General features: G+C 39.6%; 1 protein-coding gene across 1 annotated transcript in view; it reads left to right on the top strand.

The window, feature by feature from the left end:
- Positions 1 to 19,293, top strand: part of IQCH (IQ motif containing H) — a gene marked incomplete at both ends in the record, with an annotated part of 170,461 nt that overhangs the window by 147,028 nt on the left and 4,140 nt on the right. Inside the window, 3 exons of the mRNA XM_080930607.1 lie at positions 1,472 to 1,642; positions 8,499 to 8,621; positions 18,020 to 18,081. Coding sequence (XP_080786733.1) covers positions 1,472 to 1,642; positions 8,499 to 8,621; positions 18,020 to 18,081 — 356 coding nt within the window. The remainder of the gene's footprint in view (positions 1 to 1,471; positions 1,643 to 8,498; positions 8,622 to 18,019; positions 18,082 to 19,293) is intronic.

Here is a 19,293-nt window from a genome sequence, read left to right as displayed (position 1 = left end):
TGTATTTTAACATACAGAGTTGGTGAGTGGGGCACTTGTAGGCCTTCTACGAGGAAAAAAATATTTAATCAAATCTTCACAAAAATGTGTTAGTTTCCAACTTCCTACAGTGAAAATGCATTACTGATAATTACAGCATGCTCCAGAAATACAATACTTTATGTTTTCTCCACAAGACACTTCCATGGCACAGGCTACATTAAACAAGAGCATGTTCTGATTCTCTGCAACTCTGACTTTTAATCTGACTGGAGGAGTGGTACAGCATCAAAGCCCTCTCCTCCCGAGGTGCCTGAGCGGAGGGTGGGCTTGTGGTAGATAGAAAGGATTAGAATCTGAGTGCTACCCCTTGATTACTGTGTAGACTTAAGTACCTTCTGAACCTGTTTCTTTATCTGTAGCATGGGCTGCAGTTTAAAAGTGTTTAGAAAGAGCAGAGAAGGCTGGGAAGTACCTGTCACACCGATATGTTCTTGGTCCATGCAAATCACAGCTTTATTACTGCTTTACAGCTCAGATGTTCTTTCAGAGGCAGCCTGGGCTCCACCAGCAAAGCCAGCCCATCCTTTCTACTCGCACAATCGTCGTTACAGTTACACGGTGCACGCTACACGGTGCTGTGATTCGCTGAGTGTATGTGGATCTGTCATCTCGATGGCATGACCCAGGCCTGTATAGTTTTGAGTCTCTAGTGACTTGCATGTTCTGCCTTAATCATTCAGCTAACTTGGATTCTGGGGATCTCATGGATTCTCCTTAAAGGAAAAGGAGGAGGTAGCACATGACTTTTGTCACTGCCAGTTACTCAGTAAATATCTATCAATAAGCTGATGACCACCCCTCACAGTAAGTGTGTCACAGTAAGTGTGTAATTAACCCGTCTGATTGTTGCATCGTGGTCTGCTCATGATTCCAGATGCCCTCGTAGGTCACTGCTGAGGGTGCTGTAAATTTGCAGGCTGATAAAATAAAATGGTAGTAACACTTACAACTTTCACCTTGTGTCTGTAACTTTCTGATAAAAATCACATTGTTTTTCCCAAACTCAGGGCAAGCTCTCTTTTCTTACGCCATCCTGTCTGCACTTACTTTTCCAGTTTAGTTACCACCCTCCTTAGCTTTTATTCGAGCTCAGTAGAGAACATTGCCCTGTCCACCTGTGGAGTGACAAACCACAGGCCAAACAACAACAACAACAACAAAACCAAAGTCACCAAGAACCAAGATCTTTGTTGGTTGTCTTGGCCAGGCATTTTCATTTCTTTAACTTCCTACATAATCGAATATGTTCCCATATATGGAAGGAGCTTTATCCCTCCGCTATGTGATGTCAAAACAGAAGCAAAGACATCTACTCCAGGAATCTCCTTGGCCACCTGTGTAGTTTGGCCTACTGATCTGGTTAGAAGTAGCATGGCTCTCCTCTCCTGTCTCATCATACCCTGCCTTCTCTGACTCATGTTTTAACCAGGTATGGACAACAGGCCTCAACCTTGCTTACAGTGACCAGCTAGCCATGACGCAGCTCACCCTGTACCTGACAAATGGTCATCTGAATTGTCGTCTGAGCACCCTGGAAGTGCCCCCCATTAAAGACGACACAGAAAGAAAAAAGCAGCACCTTAGCATCCAGGCAGAGCTGGTGAGCAACAGATTCTTTCTGGTTGATTTGGCATTGAGCAGTACTCAACTACTAAGTGAGCAAAAAGAGACTGAGAACCAGACTGATCACTGAGATATTGCAAAACAAGGTATATAAATGTGACAGTCTCTGCCATAAAAAGGGAGCGGCCACCCACGTAGAGGAAGCAGGGTGTGAAAGCCTAGGGGCTACAGCTTTCTATTTGGGCACCTCCCGATTCTCTTCATCTTTCTCTACACAGTCAGCTACTTTTGACAGTCCTCATCCCTATTGTTCTGGCCAAAATTTCCATTTTGAGCTTAGACTCCTAGTCACAAAACTCCTAGACTTGGCTGCTCTGAGTCTTTAGGTGAAGCTATTTAAATCTATATGATGATCTCTGTCCCTGTACATTTTCTTGGAGGATCAAGAAGAGGCCTGACACACCCTGCCAACAACTGGGCTACAATAATTTTAGCTGCTAAAATGCCTCAGATCTTACTTGTATTCTGCCTCCATGAAGATGCCACCTTCTCATACTAGTATGACAGAACTCCCTAAGAATGTCTGTCTCCCTTCTTTCCCCTTGGCCTAAAAACCACAGTAAAGATTGCTGCAAAGTAAAAAAAAAAAAAAAAAAAAAAAAAAAAAGATTTACACCTTATATGTAAATTTAAAAAGATGTTTTAGGTAGAAACATTTCAGTCTGGCATGGTGACACATGCCTTTAGCCTCATCACTCTGAAAGGACGGTGTCTATGGTAATGAGCCCACTCCGATCATGACAGCACAGTTAGAACTAAGAACAGTAAAGTAAAATACTCCTGGTTTTCCTCTATTCCTTTAATAATGTGCTGTGTTGAGACAAGAAACAAACAAACCAGTGAGCAAAGAAACTGTTCTAGACTCTCAGGAGAGCTCAAAGATGCCCAGGCCTGATCCAGACTCCTTACCAAACCAACCAACCAAATGCATTTGACAGCATGAATAAAGTCTGAGAAATTCCAGATGTGCACATTTTAGAGTTGAAAAGGAGGAGTAGGGTAAGAGGTTAGTAAGTACAGTGCTTGCTGCACAAGATGAAACCCTGAGTTCAATATCCAGCACCTGCGCACAAGTCTGGGTGCAGTGGCTGCCTAGATGAATCAGCATCTCCAGGTTCAGGGAGAAACCCTGCCTCAAAAAATTAGACACTGACTTTGGAAGACATTCAGTGTCAATCTCTGCCTTCACATGCATGTACACACTAGGCATACTGACACACACACACACACACACACACACACATACACACAAAGGGATCATTTTTTAAACTTTTAATTAACTTCAAAATAGGCATAAATAACCACCCTTTTATGTCAACTTTCACTCTTAACCCCTGTTCTGGACCTTCCAGATCACAGTTCCTAGGTTGCCATTAAAAAAAAAAAAAAACATCTTTGCTAACATCTTAAAACAACCCAAGTCATTTATACGTGTTTGAACAGATATGATCTGTAATAAATGATTAAGTAAAACCTTTTGTGTTAAATTATGATGTTAATAATGACTCTGTCTCCTGTAATTTATTATGAATTCTCAAATGCTTCGGGTTTGATTTTGATAGAATGCAACCACATCAGAGTTTATGTGATGACTTTATTTTTAGAACTCCTTCGTTGAAGGCACACATTTCCCCACTACTGCTACTGTAATTATGTACAAAACCAATCACTCATTAGAGTTAGGATACATTATCTTCTAGACAGATGAGGCTAAATAAGCAACACATTAATAATTCAGAGAGCAGTTCATTATGCATGTGGATGCCTGCTTCATAACTGGAATAAGAACCTCATCAGCCTCTGCCAACCCTTAAACAATAGTTCTGTGTTATTGCAGCCACATTCCAGTTTACGCTTGTTAAACTGCTACTTGGATTATTTTATCAAACATTCATTTATTTGTGGTCCCTTACTGCCGAGAACAGATTTTGGAAGCTCCTTTTTTAAGTTAATGATTTGAGCAATGGGTGTTATTAATTCTCAGAATATTATAAACATGATTAATTTTCAGGCAGAGATTTATTACATAAGGATTTCAGCTATGTCAACTGAAATGCATCACTGTCAAAACAAGTATCATGGTGAAAATAGAATGCGCTCCACACTTCAGACGCTGTGCTCAGAACTAAATCAATTTAAATTGTGGCTGAAGCAAAATTATATTCTCCAGTGAAAGAGAGTATTCCCGGCTTCTTTTATTTAGCTTGAAGCATTCTTGTTAGATCGTGATTTAGAAAGGTAGTTTAATAAAACTAGACTAGCACTGATAATGTTTTGTGTGCTGTTTCTTCTCATTTTCATGAGAAGGCTAACTTTTTGAGACACCCACACATTCCAGATGTAGCCAGTGGGAAATTGAAGTGAAGAATATTGGTCTAGGAGTCATGGACTGTGAATTCTGAGCTTCGCTCTGGCCTCAGTTTCATTAGCTGTAACTAAGGAAGTGTTCGGTAACCCTGAAGGTCTCTTGAGCAGACTGGCTTTCTGGGTCCTAGAGAATGGGGTTGTCTGTAGGAAGCCTTGCTGGCAGCTGCACACACTGCAGAAGACTGAAGGAGGAACACAACCTGGGAGTAAACAGGAAGGCCAATCTCTCCATACTGTATCCTTTCACGAAAAGGTGCTTAGTTGGTTTTGATTGATGCAGAAACTTCTAGAAGGAGCAATACTGTTAAGACAGGTTATACCTAAGACTTTGCCAGTCATTGCTAAGATATATGAGCTAACACTCAGCAAGAACCAACCAGAAGTAAATTCAGGTCTCTCATCCAACACATGAAGCATGGAGAAAACTGGGACAGGGGCAAAGAGCTCCAGGTTTATGAGGAGCAGTGCCTAGCTCTGCCACAAAGTTCGGGGTGAGGGCAGCTACGCTGGGCACTAAGCCTAACCCACCAGCACTTTGCTAAGACCTTCACATTAATTTGTTCATAACCTGATATATTAGGCAGGATTATGTTAATTTTTAGAATTAATATGAAATTTTGGGTTAAGAGAAGGTAAGCACATGTTAAAGATTGCTGAGCAAGCAATTGGGGAAGCCAAGGTTTAATGTATAGGCTGTCAAACTTGCAACCTATGTTTAGCCAACCTTGCATTGTTGCCCCAGAGTCAGGGCTTGGGCTTCTGAGAGCTTCAGCTCCTTCCTGAAGAAGCCTGGTTGAAGCTTCAGAACACTCTTTCCAGAAGGAGAGCCATGTCCCTGGGACTAAATTGCTTTCTGGTATGTGTCATCCACTGCCTTTCTGTCTGTCTGAGACCTGCCAAGCTCGGTGGTGCAGGGCGGGCAGGGTGAGTGTGCGGGAGTTGTAGTTTCAAAGGAAGCCTGAGTAGACATAGTACAGATCTCCCAGGCAGCACAGATGGCTGAATAAGTAACAGAGAATAGAAAAGATCAAATCCCTTAGAACTATGAGCCACCTTTTTCTACAAATGAGCAGTTTATATACTAAAGCATGAACACAATATACATTTCCACAAATACAATTCACAAGGCCACCAACAGGAGCCATGAGACTGCTCCAGAGAGATGGCTATGGCCTGGTAGGACTAGGAGGCTCCTTATAGACACATGGGACTTGGCCTTCCTAGGGTAGACAGTGAGTAGAAGAGAAGGGAAGGCCTCCGGTAGTAAAGGGGAGGATGTCTGAAAAGACCCGTGGTTCCCTTAGAAGAATTAGGAGGTGGGCGTTGGAGCAGTGCACTGAGACTCGAAGAGTTTTCCCGCTAAGCTTGGCTCTGGATTTCAGCTTGAAGGCAAGGAAACGACCCTGAGGACTTTAAAGAGACTGATATTAAGCAACCTGGTTTGAGGAAACAGAACAAATCTTGTGGTAATGGTCAGAATCCCAGGAGACAAGTGGTACCAGTAGAAGGAAGGGTGTTGGTAATTCTATTTACTTATGGCCTAAAATCCTTTCAAAGGAATAGTGACAAAAGATCGTTTGCACTGTTTATCAGATTCCAGAGAGTGCTAGGTGGTTCATTGTCAAGTTCTGAAGTTAAATGTTAAATTCAAGATCACACTGATGGTCAATGGCCTCACACCTGAACCACAGCGTTCCTGACTCCGTATGGCCTGTCCACGGTGGAATTCTGCTTGTTCCTCATCTCCAGAGCTGCTGGGAACTAAAGTCATTGGCTAGGGTGTTTCGATAATGGAAAAGAAGCAGCAACTAAGAGATCTATCAAATATCCTGAGGGTTTTTTTTTTTTTTTTTTTTTTTTTTTTTTCTGATTCTGCATGCATTTTACACTCAGGATTGGGAAAGGGGGTAACTATAGTTGGTTTTCACCAAGAAGCGGCCTGGTCTTCCTGGCGTCCAGCACGCAGTCTCTGGGCCATGGGCTCTCTTGTACTTTCCCACCTCTCCTGACTGTGCACAATATTGGTTGTGCTTATTTATATACAAAGGTTGCATGAGATAAGTTTACTAGACAAAACAACAAAAATTATCTTGTAAATTTATGGTAATTACCACATAATTACATGCTTCGTCACCACAGTAAATTCCAGTGTGTTTGTATCTCACATCCATGTGCAAAGGCGCAGGCTCCTGGGCTTTCACTATGAAGGCAGGTGCACTGCACAGCCTGGCACGGTACGGCGGAGCCAGAGTTACTATTAACTCCCTCTTTTCACCACAATACTGTGCAACATGACAGCAGTTATGTGCTGCACATGAAAAAAGAAAAAATAACTGAAGAAAGAACTTTGAACATGTTTACCACAAAGAACTTATGTTTGAGGAGATTAAAAATGATTAATCTGATTTAAATATTGTAAAATGCACACATGTATCAAACATTTCATGGTACCCCACTGATGAACAAAATGTTTATCTTTTATGTTTTTGTGTGTCTCTTAATAATAAAAATGTCTTGGTCAGTACAGCTGGGACAATCCTAATGCAGTATGACTCGGATGGCATTAGCCTGTGAGGGCCTAACATTTGTTAGAGGAAAAGCATCTTTATCAGTGGTACTGACAGAATGTTTGACATGTATGGTTTGATACAAATGTTGATAGAAAGCCACATGGAAGGGAGACATGTTACAAAACATGACTGTAGACATACATGCCAAAGAGAGAGAGAGAGGAAGAGGGAGCAGGAAGAAAGACTGTGGATGACTTACAGAAGAATAATGTTATCTGTTCTCTGATGGGCATTAATCAGTTCAGTCCCTCAGAGCCTGAGGTCGTAGGAACCCCAGAGCCAGCTATGTGCCAGCATTTCTTTTGACTTCTCCTGTTTCGAGGCATTACAGAAGTCCAAGCACCTGTGGGACCCGTAAGTTAAAGACCTGGGCCAGGGACATTTATCTTTGACCACTCAAAAGCTGGTCATGGTTCTGTATGCAGGCCTCCAAATTTCCAGTTATCTCACAGAAAAAGATGATTGTCCAAGACAAATATAACATGCTATAACCTGTGTGCTGCTAACATCTAATACTTTAGTTTGTGCAGATAAAACTGTAAATGTTTTAGGAAATATACAAGTAAAACTCTCTGAGCCGACTACAGCCAGTCGCTCGGACAGCTCCAACTGACAGGTGTGCAAAATGAAGTGAGGGGCATGAAAAGTACAGGGCTACTCAGGAAGAGGAAGGAGGCCACAGCAAGGAGAGGGGACAAGAATAAGGGAATCCAGTTGAAATCTATTGTGTACATGTACGAAAATGTCACAGTAAAACCCATTTATATGTATAATTAACATTTTCTAGTAAAAACATTTAAAAATAGTTTCCCAACAGAAAATGCAGTTAGCTCTAAAATTGGCTCCCTGAAGGAAAGGGGGTTTGGAAACGCTGAAGTGACTTACTTCTATAAAGTACATTCTGGGAAGGGAGTGTGACCTGCTAGCACTAACAATTGATAATGTGTTGGACAGCTTTAATATATAACTATAATATATAATTATATGTATTTATATATAATATATAAGTAATAACTATAAAACAGGGGGTTATTTAGCATATAGTTTAGAGGTTCCACTCCTTGGTGGACCGGCCCATTACATTGGACATCTGGTGGGGGTGACAGATTGAAATGATCGAAAGTTCATAGTGGAATAAAACTACTTACATTATGATCCAGGGAGTAGAATAGAGACTGAAATGGACAAACATCCTTACAATCCCCTTTGAGGGCATGTCTTCAATGGCCTGAGGATCTTCCACAGAATCCTACCTTCTAATGGTTTCCTCATCCTTTAATATTTGACCTTTAGGAAACAGCATTCAAAATACAATAGCATAGACCCTTTATCTGAGGTGATGAAGACTGTGGTTTATATGTGTGGCCTTTCTCTTGCAAAAACATACTACTCCAGTCCAATCATGAGAGAAACATAGGGGGGAAAAACAATAGAAAACCTAAGAAATTGCTAACCAGTACTCCTCAAAACTGTCAAGTTCATCAAAAACATGGGAATCTGGAAAACTGTGAAAGCCCAAGGAACATGAGAAAATGAATATAACAGGAACATAAGGACTGACTATAATATGACACTGAATATGAGATGGGATCCTGAAACAGGAAAGGGGAAATAAAGAAAAACTAGTGAAATTCAAATAAAGTATCAATTTAAGTTAGGTAATAGCAACGTAGCCATTTGGGTCCCTAGTTATGACATTTGTTCCAAAGCAATGCAATATATTAATAGCAGCTCAACTGTGCTAGGATAAATGCTTCTGTGTTATCTCACAATTTTTCTGTAAAATCTATAAACACTTCTGTGTTATCTCACAATTTTTCTGTAAATCTATAGCTGTAAAGTTCAATTTGATTTAAAAAGTTTTCAGAGTCTAACTTTCATTTGTGGCTTTTCTAGGCACCAGAAACCAGTCGCTATGCAGTGATGTCCACCCAGCTGAAGCACGGCAATCTCTCGCTAATCTTCTATTATGTTTTCCTCCAGATGTGTAAGGCCCATGGCATTGGATATGACCTTGAGGTATGAGGGGTTATAGTTATAGTTCATCAGGGCTGGACCCATCATGTATGAGCAGTACTCAGTGGTTAACAAATGGCTACTCCTTCAGAGAGATGTTCTTTAAGACTGGGTGGGTGTGTTCAGAGGAACTACACAGGACAGAAACCTGCACTGAAAGTTCGCATCCTGTCCAGACTTGCACAAAGACATGATAGAGCACTAGCCCTGGTTACTACATTTAGATGTACCCTGGAGACATCTTTTGATCCTGCAACAGGCATGCCCTGAGCCTCCAGATCCTACCCATTGGTGGTTGCTAAGATACAGCCTCTTGATCTCAAATAGAACACGAAGTACTGCTTTCTCGCAATTGGACAGTGGAAGTCCAAGATCAAGCCACTGGTAGGTTTAGTTTCTGGTAAGGGATCTATATGTTTGTCTGTAGACTGCTGTCTTTATCTATGTTCATAACACACATGTGCACACGCATGCACGCATGCACACACACATAAAGAGACAGACTCAACACAGAGACTCAATACACACACACTCTGACACACACAATCTCTGACACTAGAGTGTTCTCAGATACTACATGACCCAGTACCTACTTAAGCAAATCCAATATATCACATCAACAATATAAAAACAAATTCATTGCCCACATGTAATCTCTCTCTCACACACACACCATGGGAGGTGAGGCCTTTTATATAAGCACACCAGTTCTAAAGAATCAGGGCTCTACTGTTAGGACTTCATCTTCCTTAACGGCCCTGTTTCCAATATAGTCACATAAATGTTTTGTTTGAAATACAAACTAGAGAACAACAAAATAAAGTCCTTATCATTCTGCTATTTATATGTGATAATTTCTCTTAAGAAGGAGCTCTGATTATTTAAAGAAGGGGCCGTATCTCCAATTTTGCCCCTGTGTAGCTGCTCCACCCTAACTTAGTGTCGTGGGGCAAATGAAACACAGGGGCTATTTCTTAAACCAGGACCTCCAGTTTCTGTCCAGAAACTCATGTTACTCTGGAGAAATAATTTCCTATTTTTCCACTTGGACACATATTTTCAAACTCTGACACACCAAGATGTTCTCAAACACTACATGACACAGTACCTACTTGAGCAAACCCAACATACAACATTGACAGCATAAAAATAAATTCACTGCCCAAAAATAATGATAATTGTACAGTTGCAATTTAATTGAATGTTTTGATTTGTAAAGATACAATTTAATATATATTAATTAGGCAAGCAGTCTGTGACTGAGCCCTAATGTATATAAATTTTCAGTTTTATTACTTGAAAACCAATACTGTTTTCAAGAGTCAACCTTTTGGGGGTCCTTTAAAGCCATCCAAACTTTGAACCGAGTATGCTTGTGAACAGAATGCCTGGGGTGACGCTTGGCAAGGCCTTGTCACGATCACGAGGCCTGTTGGCCAGCCTGATCTCTGCAGGTCCATATATGTACAATGGGGCTGGGATTGCTTTGCAGATTACATTAAATCTGATGAAATGCAGAAAGAATGAAAAAAAAAAAAACCAGAGTGAACTGACTTACTTTAAATTGTTACATCGGCTACACACAATCCCTTCAGAATTAGTTTTTGTCCCAAACTGATAAGACCTATACATTCCCATGTACCGCAAGGTAGCTAATCTATTTGTTTTCTTTTTCTAAAGCATCAAGACAGAATACATTTTGTAAATCAGCTTATTTGTAGAGATGTATCAAAGCCCAAAACAAAACATACCTTATCACTTTCTACTACCTGAAATATGTTTATTCTTGAATTAGAGGCTTTGTACTTGATTAGAGTTATAATACTTTTGAGAAAAGTAAAGCCCAGTAGGAATTATTTACACCTTTGTTTCTTGGGTGACTGGATACACTTCTTTTCATTTTCTTTTTAAATTCAGTCTCTATAGAGACTGTAAAAAATTGCCAATGTAAGTGCAAGTCGTCACGGCAGGATACTAAGAAACATTTCTAATTAGCAGTAATCGCACCTACAATAAACCTCATTGGCTATGTTACTACAACTAAGAGCAGATTTTATAGGGAAAACGTGTTGCCATGGTCCAGGGGCGCAGACACATTGTACAGAGGGAGGTGATCCAGCATGGTCAGGAGCCTTCTGGGAAAGCTAGGGAAGGGTGGATAGACAGAGGCACCACAGACAACCATCACAGCTCCCCACGCTCACCCACAGGTCTGCTCATGTTTAATAACTTACAAAGGATCAAAGATGAAAGGGTGAAGAGAAATATGGATTAGGGCCAACAGACTGATGGAACAACACAAAGAATAAAAACAGAACCAGAAGCAAAGGAGAGATTTAAAAAAAATTTGAAGAATGCAAAGAAGAGAGGATAACTGGAAAAAAGTAAAAACATAAATATTTATAAATCTATAAATATATTTATATTATATGTATAAACATATAAAGAAATATATGTACATACTTACACATATATATGGATTGGGGCAACACACACAATGTGTGTGTGAGAGAGAGAGACAGAGACAAGCACAGAGACAGAGACAAAGAGAGACACTGAAAGAAGAGAGAATCATCTGACCATGTTGGCATTTTACAAATTTGCCTGATTTTTTCTGAAATGGGCTCTCGGATTTCTTGACTTTAAACATTAATGCAGAAATCTATTCCTAGTAAGAACTTCTTACCACCATTCCTCTCCCTCCTTTTCTTTTCCTTCCCCTTCCCTCCTCTTCCTCCCCATTCTTCCCTCTGCTCCTCCCTCCTCCCCTCTCCCTCTCTTACTCCGAAGCTTAGTCTGTTCTTAAATTCATGGTAGTCTTCCTGCTTCACCTGCTGACTTCCTGGACTACAAGCATTCTTCATGACTGTGGCCATCCTTCCTGTCTTGACGGCCCACTCTCAGGAAGGGACACAGATGGGGAGTGCTGTAGAGCTTTTGCCGTGTGCTGGCCACATGAGCACTTTCAGTCCACCATGCCGGCACTGTGAGGTGTTTCTACCACAGTGAGGTTTCCATGGTGATGCTTATTTGATTTTGATTTAACCTTGGTATGTTATATATGCCAAGACAGTCACTAATATAAGTTTTCTAGTTTGGTGGAGTATAGGTTTTTAATGTATGTCCTCATGATTCTCTTTATTTCCTCAGTGTCTGTAGTAATGTCTCTAATTTTATTAATTTAGATCTTTTCTGTGTCTTTTAGCTAATTTAGATAAGGACCTGTTAATCCTGTTGATTTTCTCAAAGAACCAACTATTTGTTTCGTTGATTCTTTGTATTGCTTGTTTGGTTGGTTGCATTTCATTGATTTTAGCCCCGAGTTTGATTATTTCTTGATGTCTATGCTTTTGGGATGTTATTTTTTTCTTATTGCTCTAGGTCTTTCAGGTGTATCACAAAGTTACTAAAATGAGATCACCCCAAACTTATTTATCTATTCATGTATTTATGTGTATGTATGTATGTGATTTTTTTGAGACAGGGTTTCTCTGTGTAGCCCTGGCTGCCCTGGAACTCATTCTGTAAACCAGCCTGGCCTCCAACTCAGAGCTCTGCCTGCCTCTGCCTCCTGAGTGCTGGGATGAAAGGTGAGTGTGCACTGCTGCTGCCACCATCTGGCTCTCTAAAAGTTTTTTTGGTATAGGCACTTAGTGCTATGAATTCATAGAACTGCATTCATTGTGTCCCATAGGTTTGAGTACGTTGTGTTTTCATTTTCATTCGGTTCTAAAGTGTTTAATACCTTTCTTGATTTCTACCTGACACATTTTCACTCGGTAGTGAGTGTTCAGTTTCCATGAGTTTGTATATTTCTTTTGTTATTGCTACCTAGCTTTAATCCACAATGATCGGGTGAGATGTGTTATTTCAGTTCCCTTATATCTTTTGAGACTTGCTTTGTGTGCAAGTATGTGTTCAATTTTGGAGAAAGTTCCAGGAGCAGCTTAGAAAAAAGTATATTCTTTTGTGCTTCACTGGAAATTTCTGTAAATGTTGGCTAAGGCTATTTATGATGTTACTGAGCTCCAGTGTTTCTGTTTAGTTTTTGTCTGAATGAAATGTCTATTGGCAAGTGTTGGATACTGAAATCACCTGCTGTCACTGTGTGAAGATTAGTATGTGTTTTCAGTTTTAGTAATGTGTCTTTTATGAACTGGAGTGCCCTTGTGTTTGGGGCATAAATGTTTAGAATTACAATATCCTCTTGATGGATTTTCCTGTGATGAAAATATGTAGTATCCTTCCCTGTCTTTTCTGATTAAATCTGGCTTGAAGTCTATTTTGTCAGGTATGAAAATGGCTACAACTACTTGCTTCTTGGATCTGTTTTCTTGGAATACTTTATTCATTCCTTTATCATGAGGTACTGTCTATCCTTGATGGTGAGGTATTTCTTGACTTCAGCAGAAAGATCCCTTTTTCTAGTCCAATGCTAATCTGTATCTGTCTTAGTTTAAGTTTGCATTGCTATGAACAGACACCATGATGAAGGCAATTCTTATAAGGAACATTTCACTGAAGCTGGTTTATGGTTTCACAGATTCTGTCCATTATCATCATGGTGGGAAGCATGTCAGCATCTAAGCAGACAAGATGCTGGAGAAGGAGCTGAGAGTCTGAATCTTAATCTGACTATCTCCTGCAGGGGGCAGAGATTGAGCATTGGGACCCCTCAAGGTCCACCCCCATGATGATGCACTTCCAGTAACAAGGCCACACCTCTTAATAGCACTTTCTATGGGCCAAGTATATTCAAACCTCCACAGTGTCTTTCTGTTGGAGGAACTGAGACCATTGATATGGAGAGTTCTTGGTGCACAATTTTTATTTATTTCTGTTATTTTGCTTTTCCTCCCTCTTTTGATTTACTGTTCTAAGATTATAGTTATTCCTCATGTCTTCTTGGGTATGGTTACCTCTTCAGATTGAAGGTTTCCTTCTAGTGCCTTCTGTAGCATTGGACTAGTAGATAAAAACTGGTTAAATTTGATTTTTATCATGAAATAGTTTTCTTTCTCTATTGATTATAATTGATAGTTGCTGGAAATCATAGTATGGGCTGACATCTGTTGTCTCTCAGAATTTGTAGAACTTCCTCACAGGCCTTCTGGCTTTCAGAGTCTCCATTGAGAATCCATGTGTTATCTAATGGGTCTGCCTTTATATGTTACTTTGTTCTATATATGTAGTGTTTTGATTATTATGTATTGTGGTGAAATTCTTCTCTGGTCCTGTCAATTTGGTGTTCTATAAATTTTCTATGTATTTTAAAAAATATTTTCCATGTCTTGGCTTTCTTCTTCTTCTTCTTCCTTTATCCTTATTATTCATAGATTTTTGTCTTTTCATAGTGTCCCATATTTCCTGCATGTTTTGTGCCTGCATTGTTTTTTAGGTTTAACTTTTGTTTTCTTTTGTTTGTTTGTTTTACAGAGCTATTCAAATTCTTTTAACTTTACCTTCAGCACTCGGGATTCTTTCTTCTATGCCTCATAATCTGTTGGTAAGGCTTACCTTTGAAGATTTTGTTTGACATTCTACAATTCTCATTTACAGTTTTATATCGGCTTGGGTTTTAAAGATTCCATTTTTCTGTTTTACTTTCATTATTTCATTGAACTGTTTGTGTTATCCCAGACTTTACTAAGAGATTTATTCATATCCTCTATATGGCCCTTGAGTATAGTCATAATTGCTATCTTGAAGTCTTTGTCTTGTGTTTCACAAATATTGCATTTCTCAGGGTCTATTATGTTAGAGTGAAAGACTTCTAGAGGAGGCATATGGTCTTGGCTCTTCAAGTTTGTGTTTTGTACTGCTATCTTTGTATCTCAAGTTATGGTGTTTAAGGTATTTCCTTAAACTCTAGCCTTTGTGGGGTAGATGTTCTATACTTTGGCTGTTGTTGCATTCTCTGGATCCCAGACAGTGTTGTGGCTGTGAAGTGCCTCTATGATGAGCCAGCGATGACAGACAGGAAAGGAGATGGGCTAGAAGAGAAGGCTGGGGGGGGGGGCTGGTACAAAAGAACTAAGCAGGGTTCTTAGCTTTGCTTCTAATTGTGTGTGTGTGTGTGTGTGTGTGTGTGTGTGTACATGTGGCCATGTTCTCATGAGTCTTGCCAGCTTTACACCTCCTCTTAGTGCAAGAGGATTGTAGAAATTACAGAAGGAAAGGGTTAACCACGTCTTATTTCAAAATGTCTCTCTCAAGGTTTAAGGAATGTGGATATCCTTTAAGTCTAGTTACCAAATATTGTACTTGATTGAGAAAGGATTTTTTAAAAGGCTAAATCATAGTTAATGAGCAAACTGAAGAAAGCCTTTGAAACCTGTTTCTCGGTGACAGGCTGACAAAGACACGAATTTAAGTGAGCATTTGCCTTGTGATGTCTGATTTTCAACACTGTAGATATCTAAGTAACAGAAGAATTCTTATTTCTGCATAACTTAAGCAACATCATTTTTCTCCTCACCTGAAAAAAAAACATATGGTTTAAAATGCTTTTAGAGTTTTATTTCTCAAATTAAAATCTGGTCACGTGAGATCCATTTTGTTCTCTGATTTAAAAGTTAAAAGGTTTCTCTTAACAGTCTCTTCAGCAGTAAAATTTAAGCATATAAGGGACAGCAGTTGTGCTGGGGCTCCTTGTGAGGAAATTATTTCCTATTTCTCTTTTAGTATTTGTCTGCTGCAGTTTAAATAAGTAAAGCCTTCTAAGTTTAGTAGACAGGCCAAACAAAGTGTTTTTATTTTAAAGTGAGTATTCTTCTCAACTGATCTATAGATGAAAACAAAATATCATATTCTTACTCTCTAGTAATTGTGCCTCAGACTTCTCGAAATTCTACTTTCTGAGTTGCCTGGATCTTCTAGATCCGACGTGTTAGCCTTGATTTGCTTTTGTGCTTTCTGTATTTAAAACTTGAGCTGTACTAGGCAAATGTAAGATTAGAAATTTAGCTAATAGGAGTTTACAAACAGTTCAGATGATTATGATTTAATTTGGTTTAATTGAGCTGTACTAGTTCATTTTGTCTGGAAATGATACTGTAGACAAATGTAAATAAAATCTGTGCGTCAACAAAAAAAAAAAAAAAAAAAGAAAGAAAGAAAGAAAGAAAGAAAAAAGAGAGAGCCATTGCTTCAGGAAAATATTCCTTGAAGCATCTCCTTTTTATAAGATGGAAGCTTAGCTTGGTGAGGTCTGGCCCTTAAGGGTACCACTCCTCTCATTCCATTTATTATCTCTTCCAGCACAAATCAAGCTCCAACATTTAATTTTCTAGTGTTCTTTTTCCTCTTAAATTGTATATTTTGTATTTATTTTTATTGTTTGCTCTTCTTCTCTGCAGACCTGCATAAGAATAATCACTAATAACCACAGGACATAGTCAATATTTGATTGTCTTGAAATCTCCTCTGCCAGAACCCTTCAACTTAGCATCCAGCAGAGTTTTTCTTAGTTATTTGGGGGATGGGGGGAAAGGGCAGAAAGAAGCCAATTTTTTAAACCAAAACATCACAAGAGATCTCTAGTTCAGTTACTAATATTGTTCTTCCTGAAACCTCTTAAGCTGGGCCACCACAGTCCTACTGTATTCCACGTTCCTATTAAGATGGCTGTTTATGAGCTCATTTTCTACTGTCAGACGCGCACCTTTGCCTCATGCTGGTATTTTTTCAATAGTAATGTAGCCTTTGTACTGAGACAAATTTTCATTGTTATTTTTAGAAAGATTTTTTGCTAAGAAAAAAATTAAACATATTTACATATTTTTCATTTTATTTCGTATTTTCTTTAAGGAGCGCTTTCTCAATCATTACTAGAGTTGTTTCTGGGAGGGACTTTCATATCTGGTCAATGTCATATTATTATTTTGTATTTTTACTTGGAATAAATTAATTTTATGATGCTAATTCTTTAAAAGTTTATTTTTTTCATTTTCAGTTATTTTTGAAGCTAAAACCTTTGTAATATTGTTACTAAAGTGTCTAGTTTTTTGAAATGCAAAGCTTTATGTATTAACTTGCCGATGTGGTTTACAATAGTGCAGCGGTGGAAATAGTCGGGTCTGTAAAGTGACGGGGACTGTAACAGACAATTGGACAATAAACGAACAGAATGAGCAGAAAAAAAAAAGGGTGGCTGTTTATAGCATTCAATCATTTTCCTAATCTAAAGTCCCAAAGTCACATTCTTCCAACAACCCAAATGTTAAGTAAGGCCTGTCACAGCAATGGTACCAACTTCTTTTTTGCTTTAGTTACTGTTCTGTTGCTATGAAGAGATACCATGACCAAAACAACACTTACAAAAGAAAATATTTAATTGAGGGCTTGCATACAGTTTGAGAGAGTGAGCCCATGACCATCACAGCAGGAAGACAGTAGTGGGTAGGCATGGTGCTGGAAGCAGTAGCTGAGAGCTTATATCTGATCCACAAATAGGAAGCAAAGAAGAGGGAGGAGGGAAGGAGGGAGGGAGGGCACTCAAATCCTGTCCCTAGTGACATAACTCCCCCAACAAGACCATACTTCCTAATCCTTTCCAAAAGAGTTCCAACAACTTGGAACCAAACATCCAAACATATGAGCCTATAGAGACTATTCTTCTTCAAACCAACACAGATAGTATTTTAAACTATCACTTACAAAGCTTTAAAATGTTTTACAAAACCTATGATAAAGTACTAGGGTATGCTATGTATGTGATTTCCCACTGAAACTCAGATTCTTTTGTGTATATATGTGCACACATGTTCATGTGTGTGTACAGGTACATACATGTACATGTGTGGCTATGTACCTGTGGTGGTCAGAGAACAGACAACTTTGTCTGTCATTCCTCAGTTTCTCACTAACCTGAGACTCGCCAATTAGGCTGGGCTTGTCAGCTCGCAAGCCCCAGGCATCAACCTACCTCTATACACCAGTGCTAGTGTGACTAGTGTGCCAGCTTTTAAACTATGTGAGTTCTTGACAGCAACTTTGATCATCATGCTTATAAGATAAGCACTTAACCACCTGAGCTATCTCCCTCACCCTCAAATTCTTTTACACACACAAGCGCACGCGCGCGAGCGCGTGCGCGCACACACACACACACACACACAACTACTCTCTCTAAGTCCAAGGATTCTGCTAGTAGATGGTGCCTATGAAGATCTCGTCTAAACAGGTGTAATAGGTGATTCTAATGGAGGTGTTATAAGGAACATACTAAATAAAAGAAGTACCACACTAGAGCCCCCTTTTCTGGGGGTGGCCCCTTTATTATGGCACTTAATGGTAGCTCTAGATTTCAATTCTTATCAGTCTTGTTACTTGTGGTACACTACATTGTCTGTTTCCTATATAAATATGCAATTTGTTTTCTTCTCACTGAAACCTTACAGGACAGACAAGGAACTGTTTTTATATTGTATGAATCTCTGAAGAGATACAAGTTGGGCATGTTGTAAGTATGAAGTATGTCTATAAGATGTAATAATCTTTAAAATGTCTATATCAACCAACAAGATTGGTACTTCTCTTAAACTTAATCAGCATTCTTATTTATCAGAAGTCTATCTTGTTTTATTGAGAACCTCAAGTATTTCACAAAATGCCTGTAGTTGTTGGTGTCAGGTTTCTAAATACAGTTATCCACAATTATGAGGTAGGAATCTACATTTAACATAAGCTTACACACAAGGCTCAAATCTTATTCACAGGGAGCCAGTTCAGATGACCCAGTTGTGAAAAGCTAGTTGTCATTCTGGCATGCTTAGAATAGTGCTCCGGTGACCTCAGCAGATGTTCTTCCAAAACGTAGGGCTGGAGCCAGTTTGGCTCTGGATGCAGTCTTCTCAGAGAATGTGTATGCTGAACAGAGTCCTCATGGCAGAGCCCTGCACTGATGCTTCTGCATATGGAAATGCTCTTTCTTCCCCTTTGGAGCTAGAATGTGGCTACAGTTTAATCCTGTGCTGTGATACCAGAAATGAAACCTCTATTTATAATATCCACACAAGCATGCATCCATTTCAACTGCCCTGGTATTTATATCTGGCAGGGGCTAAGAAAGAATCTGCCTCTGCTTCCCAGTGATGTCCTTCCTTGTTCTGAACCCTAACCTAAATGTTTACACTCTACAGTAGTGCCGGTGTGAAGCTAGGGCAGAAGCAATGCAAAGGCAAGAAGGCAGTTACTGTGACTAGGCAAACAAAGTAGCCCATTAGACTTGATGTTGGCAAGCTAATTTTAAAAATTAGTATTTTCCAGAGTAGGAATCTAATTAAATAGGAAACATACCAGCTCCAAGTACAAAGGCTCAGAAACTTACAAGAGCTAGAAATCAGAACCCAGAGACAGGAACTCTCAGTGTCCACCAGCTGGCATAAATTACAAAGGGCAAGGTGCCCGAGGGCTGCAACTAGATAAGCTCTCGTGCACACAGGACAAGGTGGCAGGCCAAACCCAGACCTAGGACTCGGGTGGGTAGAAACAGGTCACCTGAGGCAACCTGCTCACATCATTAGGAAAGTTTCACCCACAAAGAGTAAACAGACAACCTGGAAGTCTTAAGGGGGAACCTGATGTTGGTCTTGACCTGCATCTCAGCTTCCGCTGCAGAAATGGTCCTAGGAAGTCATGCTACTCACATTCTACTGAAGAGGCACCACTGACA

The sequence above is a fragment of the Micromys minutus genome (genome assembly GCF_963924665.1).
Source record: "Micromys minutus genome assembly, chromosome: 16".
Lineage (NCBI taxonomy): Eukaryota > Metazoa > Chordata > Mammalia > Rodentia > Muridae > Micromys > Micromys minutus.
Note: the sequence above shows the minus strand (reverse complement) of the source record. Positions and strands in the feature narration are given on the sequence as shown.